Source organism: Podarcis melisellensis (genome assembly GCF_964234715.1).
Source record: "Podarcis melisellensis genome assembly, chromosome: 5".
In the NCBI taxonomy this organism is placed as follows: domain Eukaryota; kingdom Metazoa; phylum Chordata; class Lepidosauria; order Squamata; family Lacertidae; genus Podarcis; species Podarcis melisellensis.
In genome coordinates, this window is record NC_138537.1 from 60,332,442 (window position 1) to 60,351,422 (window position 18,981).

General features: G+C 42.3%; 1 protein-coding gene across 2 annotated transcripts in view; it reads right to left on the bottom strand.

The window, feature by feature from the left end:
* The window catches only part of STK32C (serine/threonine kinase 32C), a 158,622-nt gene that overhangs the window by 67,312 nt on the left and 72,329 nt on the right, over positions 1-18,981 (bottom strand). For both annotated transcript variants that reach the window (XR_014168642.1, XM_081912822.1), the window contains exon 2: positions 362-417. Coding sequence is in view for 1 of the 2 variants with exons in the window: in XM_081912822.1 (XP_081768948.1) it covers positions 362-417 (56 nt within the window). In the remaining variant the exon portion in view is untranslated. The remainder of the gene's footprint in view (positions 1-361; positions 418-18,981) is intronic.

Here is an 18,981-nt window from a genome sequence, read left to right on the forward strand (position 1 = left end):
GTTTGCTCCTGGGGTGGAAATCACAGACACTTTGATCCTTCCTGGACCTTTCAGTTCAGTTGGGCAGCGAAGCCAAGACTTGGCTTGCTATGATGGGCAAACCAAGCCATGGGGATAGATCATTCCCCCCTCCTCCTCCATGCCCCCCCCAATCTTTTCTGGAGGTTCCTCCCATCCTCCAGAACAGATTTGCAGACAGTGAGGGGCACGGACGGGAGAGGAAGGGGAAGGAATATCTCCTTGCTCTAGGGGTAATCCTTGTGCAAGTGCAAACAGTTAATTGAACACCTCCTTTTATCTTTACTACAATGCACTTAATTGCTCCCCCTCTCCACACTCAAATTACAAACTATTCTCTTACCTTGCCAAAGCTTCCTTTCCCAATTGCTCGAAGTATCTGGAAGTGATCAAAATTCACTGCAAAAAAAGACAAAGAAGTTTTGTCATTTTTCATTAGTTTCCCACCAATGTATTTCATAGAGGTATGCCATTTATAATCATAAATGAGGTGTAAGAGTGTTGGGCTTGGATTTTGGAGACTGGGGTTCAAATCTCCAATTCAACCCTGACTTTCCTAGAGTGAGATATAAATGTGAAAAGCAAAATATACGAACACCAAGCTGTAGTGCTCAAAATGTTGCCTGATAAACACCGAAGAGTTGTGAATTGCTTTTTGCTAAAGCACAGTAGTGGAGGATTTTCTAAACCTTTTAAGGTTAAAATATTGATTTAAAACATTCATACACTGGTCTCCTTTACCAACAACAAACCCAGTTTTCAGAACTCCACTGGCAGCATTCTAGACAGTCTTAGACATACACAGTCACTCTCAACTACCACACGCTCCTTACACCCACCACAATATTTGACCTATGCAATTCTTACTTCAATAAAAAAGTGGAATATTTTATCAATAATCAACCAATAATCATCTAAAGGTAAAGGTACCCCTGACCATTAGGTCCAGTCGTGGACGACTCTGGGGTTGTGCACTCATCTTGCTCTATAGGCCGAGGGAGCTGGCGTTTTGTCTGCAGACAGTTTTTCCAGGTCATGTGGCCAGCATGACCAAGCCGCTTCTAGTGAACCAGAGCAGCACATGGAAATGCTGTTTACTTTCCCGCCAGAGCGGTACCTATTTATCTACTTGTACTTTGACGTGGTTTTGAACTGCTAGGTGGGCAGGAGCTGGGACCGAGCAACAGGAGCTCACCCCATTGTGGGAATTCGAACTGCCATCATTCTGATCGGCAAGCCCAAGAGGCTCAGTGGTTTAGACCACATAAAAAAGACCCCACTCATTTCCTCCAGTTTTCTCATCTGAGGTGATACAGGCAACCTCTCCCCCATCTCTCACCTAGGGACATTAAGCCCCTCTCCACCAATGGGTTTTCACCCTGTGGGGATTCAGGCATAGCCAACAGCACACATGGAGCATCTCAGTCAATCAGACAAAAATAAATAAAAGTAATCACCCTTAAAGAAAAATAATGTGACCCCAAATAAAAAGTGTGGATCAGGTGCTCAAAAGAACTGAAGAGGAAACAAGTGATTCCACTACCGCCCACTCAATTTTCAAAAAATCTTAAATGTGTATAATCTAGAAACTATATACAGTACTCTAAGCTTCTTGGAGGAAAGGTGGAATAATAATAATATAATAAATAATTGCAATACTATTCAGCCTTTAAAAGGCTATGGCTTTTGTTTGTGAGTGATGCAACAGAGTCATGGTGAATATGCAGCAGCCCACATACTTGTCACTTCTGTTAGGAGGAAACTAACATTTAAAGAAGAGGCTGCTGGCATCTGCTTAGTTGATTTATGGCTCCATTTGAGTTTTAGCTCCTAGCTAATTCCAGAACCATAATGGGATATAATGGCAGCTAGGAAGTGTGTTTATACATCACTTTAATTATGTTTAATGTTGCCTGGATCTGCAGACAAAGCAGCTAGAAAATTATTACTACAAGCATAATGACCATGATCTTTAAAAAGTACTCATAGTGTAAGATGCTATGTTTCATTTACCTAGCAAAATAAAAATCTATGGCTCCTAAATATAAACATTTTTGCTTTTCCGAATCCTGATTTAAGACTATGTGAAGTCAAAAACAGAATCCCACTTCAGTTACACCTTGATTGGCTTAATTTGGTTGTGCTTTCCTGCTCATGTTTTATAAGATCTCTGGCATTTTCTCGCAGGTTCTCCACCCAACACAATCCAGAAGTAGGAGCTATAACAAAATGTGGCAATGTGTAGTCCTCCTCTTCAAGATATCAGCCAGCCAGTCAAACCTCTTATTGGAGTATTCATTTATTTATACAAGGGTGTAACAACAACAACAACAACAACATTGTGTTAAAGCATTTCTAGCCTGTCCTTCTTCACGAAGAGCTCAGCGTATGGGGGCAAAAGACGTAAAAACCAAAATATGTAATGAGCGGATGTTGCTGTTTTGATTATTAGTAAATAGAATATGAATCCATTATTCTGGGCCAGACTCTATGATGAGGTATATACAACATGCCCTTCTCTTCTGCTCACTTGAATGGAAAGCACAAGGTGGTTGTGCAAAAGGACATATACACAGAACTATTCATTCGCTGGAAGTAAATAAGGAAAGCTATGTACATCAAGGCTTGTGTGTGCATCAAGGAAGAAGAGGGATTTGGGGTTAAGGATTAATGCAAATGGCCAGCTAACATGAAAATCAGCATTTGGAGATTGCTCATGGAGTCTTAGCATTTTTAAGAGGAGCTGTGGGGAAAAGGATGATCTGTTATGGGCGAAATGTTGTTCCACACAGGATAGAAAGCAAAAGTGTGCTATTTGAAAAATCCTATTCCTAGTTCCCACTGATTTGATCAAATTTAGTAGCAGGCCAGAGTTGCATACCAATGTAGGCAGTCCTTCAAATGCTCAACCTACTTAGATAATGTCTTGTGAGTTTTTACGTGGTTAGGTGAATCCTGGCTCAGGCTGACTGAGTTGTTCTGACGAAAGGCTAGCAAAGGAGAATAGGCAAGATGGAGAGATGGATTCCATATTTGAATTCAAAATAACTTGCCAAACTATTGATTGCAGGCTTCTCCTTCTCCTTAATGGAGTTGGAGAACCAAGATTACAGGAAACCAGCAACCTGAAGCCCCCCTCTCTGCCACCCCTACCACCCCCTACACCAATTTATATTCACCATGGCTCACTGTGCCTTTTTCATGCTGGATGCGCAGCGTTTCTAAAAATGACAACACGTCTCCACAAAAGATGTGATTATTCCAAAAATAGAAGATTCTAAAGTTGCAGGGAACAATACATAGTTTTACTTTCTTTTTCAGAGAGAAAACTGCCTTTCACTAATGACTCAAATAGCTTATCATTGGGAACGATTTGTAATCACCAATATAAATGGGTAGAGGAGACTTTCATGACATGCAGCCATCACAAGTAAAGAGATGACAGCTGTTGCCTATTCAGAGAGGACCATTCTCACCCACTAACGTGTCTTCAGGGTGACACAGTTTTGACATCGGCAATCCATTATATACCACAAAGCTTTTGGCTTGAGGTTTCCATAGGGAAACTGGAGGGGTCACGAGCGCTGGGAAACGCTCTGCAAATTACAAAGGAAGCGGAATGCAGCAAAGTTACATAAACCTGGTTATGAAACTTGAACTGCAAATTACATAGAATATTCTATGTGCTGTTTCTTGTGAAAACAATACTGTTCATTATTTCTCTCAATTACTCTCACAATTCGTGTTCAGCCTCTCTTACAAGAGAGGAGGTGCTGGTCAAGTGACTGAACATTTGACAATGGAAGCCCTTAGTGGAAAGCAGATAATAGAGGAATTCCTATTTTTACCTAATGCTCAGCAAAATTGTATAAACTTGCTATATCGTTGTATTTAAAAAAGAACAGTATGTTGCGCAAGCTGGCCCTTCCCTGCCAACATTCACTGGATTAAGCACTGTATGGCAATCTGGCTTTGAACTTGGTGGTCAATAACCAGAACCTTAAGAGCTGCATTCATATAGCACCACGGTCAGTTCCAAATAACTGCTCATTACAGGCATTTCTGTTTATGATTCAGTCTGATAGACAGGAAGATAAACACCAATCCTTCCTCTATCCATTGCTATAATCACAGAGTCAACAGTAATATTGCTCTGCTTTCCTTTGAACCATACCAGCAAGGTCAAGGGAGGGGTCTTGTCAACTGGGCAGCCAAGGACTTCCATACACACTGCCCAGGCTTGGGCCCTGGAAAGGTCACTTTGGTGCTGCTAATGCAATGGTTTAACTTCACCCCCTGAGGAGCATGCCATTGTCTCACTCCATTGTCTCTTGAGGCACACAGATGGCAACAACAACAACAGTAGTAGTGGTTGGTGGGGGCAGTGCTGCTTACCTGACTTCCCATCACTGCCATCACAGTGGTGTACTAGGCGGGGTGAGGTGGCAGTGAGGTTGGTGCAGTGCAAACATGCCAATGGAGCCAATCTGACCCCCCCCGTTGGTGTGTTTGCACCATGCCAGCCTCGCTGCTGCCTTGCCCTGGTGCACCACAGTGATGATGGTGACTGAAGGTCAAGAAAGCAGCACTCTCCTGCACCACAACCCACTACTGAGAGTCATCTGTGGCTTTAATTCGAATGCAGATCTGTGAGTCAAAATACCATGAGCCACACTGAGGCAGATTGGGAGGGAAAGTAGATCACCCTCTTTACCATGAGACTTGAGGCGACTTCTCTGTAGTGCTGGAAAGAAAGTAGCAGGTACCAGCAGAATGCAGGTAGTGGTAGCAGATCCTGCTCTGCCCGAGGCTTCAGAATGGCTTGGACAGGTCCTACTGGTGTCTAACTGCAGGGATAGTCAACAGGGTGGACTAAAACTCCTATGATCCCTGATCATTGGCCATCCTAGCCAAGGCTGACGAGAGTTTGAGTCCAACGACTTCTGGAGAGTATCATGTTGGCTACCCCTGAATGATAGAATAAATGTAAGTCATTTTGGTTTGCATACATATGGTGTGGGAAATGGTTTATGTAAAGGTTATTTCATTAAAAAATGAACTATGTTGGCCATACTTCGCTACACATAGGCACTCCAGAGAGAAAGCAGCAAGTGTTGGTGGGGATTCAAAATGTAAAAACTGGCAGCAAATTATATTTGCACCTTAAATATCATTTCACCATCTTGTAGACCTTGGGTGGCAAAGAGAAAAAAACAAAACAAAAACAAACTGAACCTGAATTACATGATTTGTGTTTCAACAAAGTGTTCAAATGTGTATAAGCTGGAGCATGGTTTCATATTTTGAGGCACATTATAAATCATTTTTAAAAAGTGCCTTTCACAAAATTTCCTTAGGCCACAGGCTGCAGGGCATTTGCACAGTAGAAGTTGCACTGAGGTCAATGGCATAATTCTAAGGCCCTGATCTGATGAAAAGCCAGTTGTGCTTAGGTTCCACTGAAACCAATGTGACAAACTTCACTGATTTCAATGGAATTTCAATGCTACTAACTTTAGTTGGATCAGAGCCTAGGAATCATGCCACTGATTTCAATGAGACTTCTTTAGCTGAGTTCTCTAAATACAGTATAATAAAGAAAGTAACAGAAGACTACTTTCAAGGCAATTGTTGCATAAAACATCTTTAACAGGGTTTTTCTGTTGTTGTTATTATTCCATATAGATGAAAGTAGGATTTGGAAGTTTATAAGTCAAGGGAAGGGAGGCAGTGGAAGACAGGCGTGCCTGGCGTGCTCTGGTCCATGGGGTCACGAAGAGTCGGACACGACTAAACGAGTAAACAACAATAACAACAAAGTCAAGGGAAGTGAATTCAGACTGTGAAAAAGCCATTGGGGAAAGGGTGAGTGTTAGGCCTTTACTGGAAAAGAACATGTGTTCCCAGCATATTTGCAAATCACCCCCTACCTTTCACAAGCAGAGTGAAATATTCACGTGGCTAGAAGCAAGGATTCAGAAACTGAAAATTGTGTCAGAAAACCTCTAAGGCACTTCTAACATCTTTCTCCGTGAAACCGCATCTTGGCTGCACAGCTTCCAACATCCTCATGAGTCATGCAACCACTGGTGCCTAGTATACCTTTTAATTGCGGAAGCAAAGAACGGTGAAAAGAGACAGGTATTCAAATCTGAGTTAGTTTTGTGGCTGTCCTGTTATAATGCATGGCAGCACCATTTGTCTCTGCCCCTTTGCCCCCACCCCTTTTGGTACCCATGATTAACTCCTCGGCTGATGTGATGCTGAGGACAGACAGCTTGTCGTGGTTCCATGGCTGGTCTGCATTTTCACAGTACCTTATACGAACTTCAGAAGCCACAACTGAAATGATTAAAAAATGGGTGATATGCAACTCAATCTTACTCAAGAGTAGACTCACTGAAATTAACTCCTTCATGTCCATTGCCTTCAATGAGTCTACTCTGAGTAAGTGAAATACCACCAAGGGTGTAGAAGAACAGTTCTGGCAGCATGAACATAAAGTAGCTGCTTTGTTTCACGCTAAAGGTGCAGAACTATTCACTGAAAACTAAGTAGTTTCTGCATATGTGCAAAGTATGAAACATGTAGGATTTCATTAATAAAGTGCATTAATTAAACTGTGCAATGCTTTTGTTTTGTAACTGAAACAGTGTGAGTTCTTTCCCCCAAACATGTACAGCAGGCTCTGTTTTAGCAACTCCGTTAAATTAATAGCCTTTTCAAATAAGCACTGTTTTTATTACTGCCTTCCTGCTAGGGACTAAACTGTGAATAAGTTGCACTTAGGGATATAAAACTTTAATACATAACCACATTAACCACAGATGATGATTCTGGCCTGCTTTACCTTTCCTTAAACCCGTGCTGAATTTAAACACTTCTGCTGCTTGTTGCAATGATCATTGCTCTCTGGCTTATGTCACAGTGTTGCGTTGTGCCAGAAGCAGTTTAGTCATGCTGGCCACATGACCCGGAAAGCTGTCTGTGGACAAACGCCAGCACCCTCAGCCTGAAAGCGAGATGAGCGCCACAACCCCATAGTCGCCTTTGACTGGACTTAACCATCCAGGGGTCCTTTACCTTTTTTAAAATTCCTCAATAACCAAGAACAACCTTTAAAAAGGCATCACTACACTTTCCATTCACTTCATTGCTAGGAATAGGGCTGTAAGACTGGCAAGCTGATAAAGTATAAATCCTAAGGCTTGCTCTACCAGCACCAAAGTGCATTGCATGAATTCAATCGAACTCTCAAACCATTACACTGAATAAGTAAGATAAAACTGCTGCAGTATCGCAATGTGTCAAATGTGCCATTATGTTGGAATTGCTGTGACTTTGTGATGCCTTTGCAGACAGTTACTGTATGCCAGCACAAATGATTAGAGCAACACACACTACACAAGAGCTGATGATTATTTTAATACAATTGGTATTGGTGCTGAGACGGTAGCTTCCTTAAACACTACCAAATAAAAAAGTGAAAGGAGCTTGAATCCAGCTCAGTCCTCTGCATGCATGGAAGAGATCTGCACATATTGAAAGCAATTGGGTACATGCCGCACCAGAACCTGACAAGTTCATTTTTATAAAGAACTAGCTCTAAAAAAGAACTTGCATTGCTGCAGGTGCCACGTAATGCTAACACATTCTGCAGTTGTAAGAGATCAGTCTTTTAGGGTGGCAACACCTACGCTGTGGAACTCCCTGCCTATTGAAATCAGATAGGCCTCTTCATTGTACTCTTTCTGGTTAAAACATTTTTGTTTAAGCAAGCAAATCTGGACCTGTAGAAGATACAAGTGTTTAGATCTGTTTTTGGCTTACTGCTAATTATGTAACTAGTTAGTAAATGGGGGGGTTAAAGGGGGGGGGAAATCCCTGTTTTGTCTTTTATTGATAATTTTAAGGGTTTGTTTTACTTTGTAAAGCACCCTGAGGTTTAATGATAATCAAGCAGCATATACATTTTGCTGAATTGATTAAATAACGAACATGTGTCTTAACTCACTGAAATCAAATGCATCTAATTCTGTGTTAAAATTGTGGTTAGCATGTGTAGCTCATATTTTCTTAAACAAAAACATTGTTTATGGAGTTGTTGCTATGATGCAATTGGCAAGAGGATTGGGGGGGGAGTTGGGAGAAGGGGAGCAGGCACAGCTAACCAGATGGGGACCCTGTCTTCAAAGGGTGAGAAGGCATGCACACTGATCCACTCGACTGGAGTAACAGCAAGAGCTTTTATAGAATGTCAAACTGCCTGTACAAGTGGGTGGTTTGGCATCTAAGATGCACCTCAGCTCCTGATTAGCTGCCAAGTCTAATTCTGGTTGGGCCACAGTTGCAGCTGAAGAATTTTCATGTAAAGAACACAACGCCTTCATCCAGCTTACTGTTTTGAGACTAAGATCCCAGCATGTAACATTTGTATTTGCTTTCTGTGTAATTATTATTATTATCATTAATAACCATCCCTTTGCCCAGCTATATATTTAACTGTGTTTCTAATAAAGTTAAATACATATATTCAATGGTGTGCAGTAATGTAAATAGCGCCATGGATGGGAACTATAGAAATATACCCAGCTAATACTTAATCCATCACAACTTCCTCTAAATGGTATGTCAATCTATGGGGTGTTCAAAACATGTGTCTAAACTAATTCCAAGTTTTACCTTGCAAAATAATAGCCTTATAACACTAAAGTACCTACATCTGACTTTGTAACACAGAAAATGTCAACAAGGTAAAAAGAACTGGAAACAAATTATTTTTGTCTAGGGTAAAGATGGCCTCCACAGAGCTGCTCTGTAAAGAAGAAAGTTGAATTCTCAAACAATACAGCTGTATGGTCCAAGTTCCAAAAACAAAGCCCTGAATTAAAACAAGGCAAAGCCCTTATAAAAACAAATTGTAATTTAACACATGACCACAACACTTGCCAAATTGTTACATGCGCTGGTAACAAAGACTAGGCAACTATTAGGTTATCACCGGCACAGTGCAATTTGGACTTTAAAAATGTGCCACATAATTCCTGGCTAAACTGACCCTTGAGATAAAATTTTAGGACTGCTGCCTTCTGTTGACATCTCCTATAAACTTGGACTGACACCACTCTGTTAATGGCACCCAGCAAGGATAATTTCATGCTTCTTTATCATCCAAATGGCACCCTCTGATGTGGCCAGGTGATAAGCAATCAAATCATTGGTCTCATCCATTGAGTTTCTGGATTAAAGAATACTGGAATTGAGTGAGAAGAAGCCACATTTCCCACCAGGCTCTTTTCTGGTGGGTTGGGAGGGATCTCATAAGATATCTCTCAGGGAGAGCCTAATGCAGAGGTAATCAGTGTGCCAACTGCCAGATGTTATTGGACTCCAACACTTATCACCCCTGACTACTGACCATGCTAGGGATCTGATGGGAGTTGTGGTCCAACAACACTGGCTATCCCTGGTCTAATTGAGACAACATTTCCATGAATATTCCACATTCTGAAAACCCTCAACTTCCAACCTGTGAAAATTTTGTACGTTCGGGGAATCTTGATGAAGTTGGCCTAATCTTCTCTGGTTTTACCAGAGTTTAGCAGATATACTTTCTTCCCCAGCTTCTACTTCCAGGGATGAGGAGATACAAATTCTGAACTGGTGGTGGTGGCTCTAACAGAGATGCTGAAAGCTAAGGTCTCACCACATTGCCCTGTAGTTTAGAATAGGAAAGGCATGGGACACATATAGCATAGGCCAATCCACCTGTCTGTCCCTGATTTTACCATGTTATTTCTTTTTTGTGGTGAGCTGGTGTGCGCTAGTGTGAGTGTGTTTACCAAGAAGCTTGGATCAAATAAAACTCTGCACATGCCCTGAGACTTTGTGTATTTTGTGGCTTTGAGCAATGAGCTTGGTGCTTCACCACACAAAAGCAACATGGGAATAAAATAAAATGACTTTGTTAAGACTTTGCCACATCACAAAATAATGTAAGCATTGGCTGTGAGGAGCTTTTCAAAAGAGATGGAGGCAGTAAAAGAAACATTAAGAGGAAGAGGTAACAGTGCCATATCCTTTATTATATGGGCTTGTTCTACTAAAAATACCTACTGCATACTGAAGCACTCTATATTAGAGTCTCTGGAGTTGCAATTTTGATTCTTATCCACATGCACAGAGCATTAAAAGAATCTAAAACATTTAGATATATGAAGTTTGCCAGCATTAAAATCTTTTGCACTTTCATCCCCGGCTTGTAGTAATCTTGGCAGGGGTTCGAGCAGACAGCAGGTGAGCATTAAGATGCAAGCTTCATGCACACCCTACAGTCAGCAGAAAGCTTAACTGAAGCATTTCAACCATAAAATGCTAACCCTAGCATTCATTTTCACAATTCTGTAGGGAAAGAATTGCTTTTTGCCAGGGACTTGGACTTCAAAAACAAATGCTTACTCCATTCCTAAATTGCAGAACAGCCCCCATAGACTCTGAGTACAGCCAGAATCAAAATGAAAGGGAATATTCTTAGCTAGCAATCCTATTCACTAAACTGTGAGTTCTTCAGTCCTTGAACAAGTGCAATTATGAAGTAGAGCTGTACCCAGTGAAGCCATTAGGAAGGTGGCATGATCATGGGGGAAGGCCCAGTAGGACATTGCAATGAAGGCAGAGGCACCTCAGAGACCTTAGTGTGGGAGTGTGGCTAGCCAGTCAATGTGTGACTGCATGCATACCCCTCAATAGTCCCAATTTGAGCAGGACACCCCAGAATCACAGAAGCGAATCCTGGCTTCTGATTAGATCCCAGATTGTCCTGGGGGTTTTTGTTGTCTGCCATGTGCCAGTGTGGGGGACCAAAAGATGCTTGTATTTTGGTCCAGCGCTTTCGTGCGAGAGCTCAGGAGCAAAACAACTACAACAAGCATCCCAATTTTGATCAGTGGGATGTTAAGAGGGCATGTGACCATAGCGTCCTCAATCTCTAGCTCCTGAGTGGGGAAGGCACTCTCTTCCACATCCACATCCATCCCAGCTAATGAACTCTTTCACTTGCCATTACTTTACACCAAGAAGGAAGAACTCCATTACTGGTCTTGGCACTGCATATTTACAGATCCGTTGGCAAGGGTCTTCTTCTTTGGCAATCACTCGTAGCCGAGTAAGATTGTCTTCCATAAACATGGTTTGAAAAGTGAGTCCGCAAATGACTGGAGGCCAGTTCTGGATCCACACCTCCTTCCACAGTGGGGACATAGGTTTCTGGGTGGGAGTTGATCATGGTGAGGGTTTGCCAAGTGTGCCTTCCTCTTAGCGCATTTCTCCTTTTCATCCTGAGTTTGAGTGTCTTTAAAATCCATGACACCTTTGGTAAAAGCTGTTCTCCAATTGGAGTGCTCTAGTACTCTGGTACTCTACCTCCTCCTTCCACAGGAGACTGCTTTATACCACTTCAAACTATTTGTCCTTCTAGTGTTTTCTATGTTGATTGGCAGTGGCTCTCCAGGGTTCCAGACAGAAATATTTCCCATGCTCTGCATGCAGAACAGTTGCTCTACCCCACTGAGCAACAGCCCTTCCAGTGCTTTGAATGATGCCCCATGAACCCACCTTGGAGAAGGAAGGCTCCTTGTCATGACTGCCAACCCCAAATCTGATATTCCTTCATCAAGAGATGATGTTTGAGATGAAGGAGCATCTCCACCCCCATCGCTCAGCCTGGACACTGAGATCCAGCGCTGAGGGCCTTCTGGTGGTTCCCTCATTGTGAGAAGTAAGGTCACAGGGAACCAGACAGAGGGCCTTCTCGGTAGTGGCGCCCACCCTGTGCAACACCCTCCCTTCAGATGTGAAGGAAATAAGCAGCTATCCTATCTTTAAAAGACATCTGAAGGCAGTCGTGTTCAGGGAAGTTTTTAATATTTAATGCTGTATTGTTTTTAATACTTGACTGGGAGCCGCCCAGAGTGGCTGGAGAAACTCAGCCAGATGGGCGGGGTATAAATAATAAATTATGATGATGATGATGATGATGATGATGATGACTCTTGGCCTTCCCAAGCTACACCTTCCCAATGAAACAGCCACATATCCTTCCTCTGAACATTTGTGCACTGACAATACACTTATACAGGGGAAATATCCTAGGCAGAATGACCCCTGTCCTGAACCTATAAAAGCCTCTTGGCCTTTTTGTTGATTGTCATGTGAGGATGGGCAATCTTTCTTCGGCTGAGGAATTATTTTTGCTCTGATTTTATGCTCCGTTTCTCAGGATATGCTCTGAGATCTTTCATGCTGACTTTAACCTCATTCATTTCCTCCCTGCCAAAGGCTTTTGTGTGTGTTGTTCGGGATTCCCTGCCTATCCAGGGCCTGCCAGCTCCACTTTCCTGCCAGACATTCTTTGCCCTCCTGAGCAGCCATAATGGCTTTTCTAAATCACCTGCTGCATTGCAAGCAAGAGAGTGCCTTCTCTTTTGATTGTTCAAGAATATTGTTCAAGAATGCAACAATAAGCATCTTAGAGAAACAGCCCTGGTGGCATGCTGAAAGGGGTAAGAAAATGAAAGAATGGAAATTTGGGCAGCTCGGCTCCTGAAGCATCCACTTGCAAGGAAGCCAGCTTTCAACATTTTCATTAGCCCAGCGGAAAGAGCAATCTTGAATAATACAGTGGTTATTTGGCAGAAGTAAAGCAATTCAGTGGGCATCTTCCCTTAATGTCATTGACAAGCAATGGAATATAAGAGTCTTGTATATCTTTTTATTGATAATTGTAGCTAATGGGACCCCACTGTAAGAAGAACGTATGGTCCTTGCAAGTTACGGGATAAGCGAGCTGAACTTAAATCTCATTGATTTTAAAGAAGGCTAAGTTACATCTTGACTTAATTTTCTCTGCTGAACCTGTTCAAGGGTTCATTTTATTTTAACAAGATTTATACACTGCCTGGTCATCAAAAGCTTCTAAGAGGTTCACATAAAACAATGTAAATATTCATTTAACTTTTAAAAAGAGCAAGTTGATAAAAATAGAAATAAAACCAGCTCTATTAAAATAAATATGCATGCTAAAATTGCTTAATATGAATCCAACCTGCAGCTTACAGAGAAAGATGTCGTGACTGTTCTGATACTCTATGGTGTTGATCACAAATGTTCTACCCAGCAGGTCAGAAATGAGAAATGGGGCTCTCTTGTGCATGAAGAGTTATGGGCAGAGCCTGGCATCCCTAGACCTTGCCCAGGCTAGCAGTGGCAGGGTCAACACGATCCGGACACCAATGTGCTGGGAGCAGAAAGCCGGAACTGAAAGTCCATGCAAGCAGATGGCTCCAGGTGATGATACAAGGATATATATCCCTCAGGGTTCTTATAAAACCTGTACTTAGGATGGGAGCGGAAGAGAGGAGAAAGGGGTTTGAAAGAACTTCTCTTAGCTTGAAGGCTAAGAGAACCCACGCTGAACACACAGGGAGACAGCGTGTCATGTCACTTGGCCTTGTTTCCTACATCCATAGACTAAGCTGTGAGGTTGGCTCATTAGGGTGAATGGGGAACTGCCCGACTGACCTCAGTTGTCCTCACCTGCTCGCCTTCTAACTTCTTTTTATTTATCAAGGTGGGGTGTACATTGCTACCCCTCTCCATTTTATCGTCACAACAACCCTGTGAGGTAGGTTAGGCTGAGACACAGTGACTGGCCCAGGGACACCCAGGGGGCTTCATAGCTGAGCAGAACCCTGATCTCTCAGGTCCTAGTCCCGCAGTCTAACCACTAGTTCACACTGGCTCTCTTACAGCCAGTCTAGGGCTATACGCACCAGGAAAGGGGATGGAGACAAAACCAGAATTAGGTGGCTCTGGCTCTGCCCACCCTTGGCCACTCTACCCTTGCCCCCCACCCCAGTTCCAATGGGAATAACTTTGAAAGGGCCTACCCATGTACAGCGGTATGATCATAGCCACTTACATGTGATCAGGACCATGGGGGAAGCCTACATCTGTAAAACCGTAAGCATCTACTTTTACACTCACTCTGTACATGTTGACATTAGGGGGCGGGGAGATCTACTGGATGTGGCTCCACTTCTAAGTCCATGAATTTAGTGAATGTGTTGCAGGTGCGGGGAGATGTTGAAATGCCACCAGTTTTCCACTTCTTAGTGGATATTGCATGCTTCTGAAATTTGTGCAAATGGTTAATATTTGCTTTACGTAACCTTTGAATGGCAAGCATAAGTTGTTTGCTTTAGAACGCAAAGTTTTTTTATTGTAATGGAAAAAGAACCACAACATTATGAACATCCGACTTGACCACTTTCAAGAAATGTAAGTTTCTGACGACAACAATAGGAGCCCTCTTAGCATGAAGTGTGTCTGCCGCATACGTACCACCCCTGCCCCGTTGTTCCCTGACTTCTGCATGCAAAGCTGAAGGCAGCTTGTAAGTGGGTTCAGTCAAACACACAAGCCTCTTCGTGATCAGGAAACCTGCCTTACCCCCCCCCAAGCGTGTGGGGGTGACTGCCCCTACCTGCTGTGCCCTATACCACCCCCGAATTTGAGGGGGTGGGGGCACTAGGCAGAAAGCCCTTGTGCGGATTTCGGCGCTCCTGGACACTGTCTCTGATTCGCGTCTCTAGCTGCAGCAACTTCAAAAGAAACAATTAGGAGGAAGCTAATGCACATATTTCAAGGAAGAATGGGGAGTAAAGACTGCTAACCGAAGAGATCTCTGAGAAACAAGACGAGTCGGAGGAACAGGAATAAATCATGAGAAGACACACCAAGGCTCAGTATGTTCGGCAATGGGACTGGATGGGACTTTCCTTTCTTTTTTCTATGTGATTAACCAAGAATCCCCCCCCCCCAAGTCACAAGTCAGAAATGCCGTTCAAATGACTTAAACTGAGGATTTAAGACTGTGTGGAGATAATTTTCTAACCAAAGCATGTTTTAAGGAGACCGTGGAATGTATAAGAGCTTTGGAATGACGCAGCAAAAAATAGCGTCGCCATTTTGGCAAGTTCTGTCGAAAGACTTATTTCTGGGAAGAGGAATAAATCTGTTTTCATATTGTCGGTGAGCTTCCTCAGAGGGACTAAAGAAGGCGACAGATTTGCGAGACTGATGATGGAAAGAGTGCTTTTATTTATGAAAGTGATGATATATGGAAACCGTCTCGACATGATGATTGGACGAACGGAAAATTCACACAGGATTATAACTGGTGTTTACCTGCTTAAGGAGATTATCAGAAGAGATCATAAAGAAAAATAGAAAAATATATGAACAAGATGAGATGTGAGAAGAGCAAGATAGGACTGGATAGAATTATGAACATTATTTGGACAGATTTGTGGATATTAACGCAGCAGCAAGAAGATGATTGGCATCCCCTTCGGAACTTGAAATATGGGTCCCCCCAACAAAAAAATTAAAATTCGGCTTTGTAATTCGGAATTTATGTGATGTGATTTGATTGGTCGGTTAATAAGAAATATATTTAAAAAAAAAAAAAAGGAAACCTGCCTTATTCCTGAATGTGAGTAAGCACATTCAGCAAAATGTCCCCTGTCCAAAACCCTAGACCGCCAGACTTCGCAGACAATACTGAGCTAGTCTGACTTGGTATCAGACAACTTCCAATGTTTCTATTTGAAAGCGAAGATGCTTCTTAAAGTCTTTAATAGCTATCTCTTTAAAGCCAAGGAATTCACAGTTTGCATAGACCCATGCAAACTATTCCATTAAACCAAACCATAAAATTGTTTTTATATGCATCAGTATTCCCTTTGAACGATAATGGATAGGATCCACATTTGCTATCAGCCTTTGCAAACTCTTCTGTGTTTAATTGACTCTCTTTTGTCTACCTGACATTAGCAAGAACAAATCCTGCTGATGGATTTTATGCTTCTTCGTGCATATAATTAAAACCTGCAGCAATGCTGTTAGTTTCCCCTTTCTCCAACATATAGATCTCTTTCCCCACCTTTCTGGCTGCAAACCACATGAATATATATATATATATATATGCCAAAGTAGTACATAGCATGCTGTCCCACGTTCCTGAGTGTCTCTTACTCATCATGTAGGCTAGAATGCTCTCAGGTGGTAAGAAGCAATACACTTATTGACTGGCAACAATAATTTAAGACCTCTACCTGTGGTTTGAAAGCATTCTGATGTACACAATATATTTGAACAGCTGTAGATAATCTCCCAACCCCAAATCACTGTAATCTTCTGGATTACATTAAATATTCCATGTGTGAATAGTAAAAAAAAAAAGTGTGGGCAACTGTTGTCTTGTATAGGCATATTTAAATATCATAAGATACCCAGCAAAGAAATGCTCCTTTCCCAACACCCTGGAGCAGATTTTGAGGGTGTGCAGGGGACTGCAGGAGAAAAGAAAGGAAGGGAAAGATCTGCAAGCAGAAGTCCGTTCCACTAGAAGAGCAGTAGTGTAGGAAATATGACCTCAGTGGTTGCATCTTCAAAACATTTCGAAAATAAAACTGTCACCTGACATATCTGTGATAGCAATTCTTTGGAACTATTAGCTGCCCCACAAAATGGCACAGTGAAAGACAACTGGCCAAAGATCATGAAAGGGAACGAACGCAGGGAAAATGGAAAAAAAACCTAACATCAATTTCAGTGCATTGCTCTTTTAAATTGCAATGGCAGCTTTACTTTTGACTCTGGCTGAACCTTGGCTTTGCACCCACCCACCTTGAGCCTTCCATTGGACTTCTTAGTTGTGGTGCCTGCTGTGGCACCCTAGAAGCTCTGCACCCAGTGCAACTGAACCGGTCATGCTCCCCTAGATATGTCTTTGCTTTGCACAGAAGATCTGTGGACATGTGAAGGGCTCCTCCATGCAAGAAGTAATCAAGCTGATTCCTCTCTTGGAATTTGCACTTCCATGCTTCCATAAGGGTTTTGAATTTGGGACATGCAAGGAAGAATGTGGTTGGGTTCTGGAGGAGCGGTTGACGAGGCAGACATAATTTTTTGCCTGCAAAAGGCTGAAGGCAGTCTTGAACATAAAGTATAAATTGGACATTTCACAGATCCCAGCGAGTGCTGCTTCAGGGAGAATTCAAAATATCCTGCATGCAAATGGAACAGATCTCTCCCCACCCCCATCCTATCTGTCTGGATCCTATCCAGTCTGTAATGAGTTAAATAATTCCAAGGGACAGTTTACAGCACAATATTTATCAGCTGATGACTGCCACTATTGTGCAATAGTGTGGACTTCAGACTGTCATAGATTACCTATCACACACAGAGGCTTTGCATCACATGAATAAATCAGTGCAGGGAAGCTTATGAATCAACAGATTGCCATACCGACAGATTGCAGATTTGATGCAAGTCAGAGCACTGAAGGAGCCAAGGCAAAGGCTGCCTCACCAAGAAGACAGAAGAGTGAGTGAGACTGGTCAAGCGGAGCCCACCAATAAAACCAAGGGGCCTGTCAGAGGGATTATGAAGAAAAGATCAAGCTGTCAGGATGAGAGGAGAGGGAGAATCAGAGTGGTCAGCAGGAACCCAGAGGTCAGGAACAGCACTTGAATAGGATCAGAGCTAACATGCTCAGTCCTGGGGCGTGCTAAGACAGCATCAGTGCAAGTGTGAGAGCTCAAGCAGGGCATCTTAAGTGGGAAGAGAAAACATGAAAAATGTCATCAAATGCATGCAGCCTATTCCCCATTTTAAAAAAAACAAACCCCAAAGTTATTAAATGTAGGCAGGCTCCTGTGTGCCATCTGTGCCAAATACTTCAGTTGCAATCAAGTATACAAATCTGCATAGTTGACTTTGTTTCCTTTTATTTGATTTTTGCTGGTAATTTCACATCATTTATTCTCCTACCAAGATCCAGTTGTGTAATTTAATTTTTTTGTTGTTGTTCTTGCAAAGGCCAGGGTAACAGGGCAGAGGTCCCATAGAAGGCCCTTTGCCCAATGACCCCCTATTATTTGGAGCTGACACCAATTATGATATTCATTAAAGCTAGCAGCAGTGTTGCTTCCCAGTCTTCTCCTTGAGACTCGAGGTGTTTTGCAATATTGCAAAGACAAAAGAGTAAACCTGGAATAATAATAAAAATGTCAGCCACAATCATCCATGGTAAAAGGGATGGTAAATCTGTCTATTAGAAACACTGTGTGTTGTTTGGCTCACATTGTTTGCAGTGCATTTGTCATCTGTCGTCTCCTCTCTTCTGTGATCCCACCCCCAGTATTAGTACCGAATGATTTGGTCTTTAGGATGCAAGGCCAGCATTTCAGAAAAGCCATACTAGAATACAACCTCTTCCCCCAATGTCTATCTCACCTCTGCTGTGGATTGATGTGTCTATGGCAGTGTTTCCCAAAACTGGGTCTCCAGCTGTTTATGGACTCCAACTCCCACCATCCCTAGCTAGCAGGACCAGTGGTCAGGGATGATGGGAATTGTAGTCCAAAAACAGCTGGAGACACAGTTTGGGAAACCCTGGTCTATGGTCCAAAATCAGAGTAGGTGCCCTGCAGACATCAACACCCACCCCAAAAGGACTGGAATTTATTTCCTGTGGGGATATAATACTATTCACCCTACTGTTTGGGCAGCATTAACTAACTAGATTTTAACTGGGGATACAGTACAATAGTCAGAAGAAGTATAATAATTGACCTCCTGTTCCCAGAATCAAAATCTTCACAGGAACATTTTCCCAACATTTTGTACTTGTTCTGCAGTTATTTATTATGCCAATGATGAAGTGGCTGTGGGATAACAAAGCAAGAATGCACCATCTAAAGATAAAATATGTATTACACGTTCCATGCTCTCCAGCCAGAAAAATCCATTTATTCTGTTTTCAAGATTTGTTTGTGTGAGAGCACTTTCAAGGAGATTTTTCTCATACGTTTGACTATAACATCAAGAAAATGA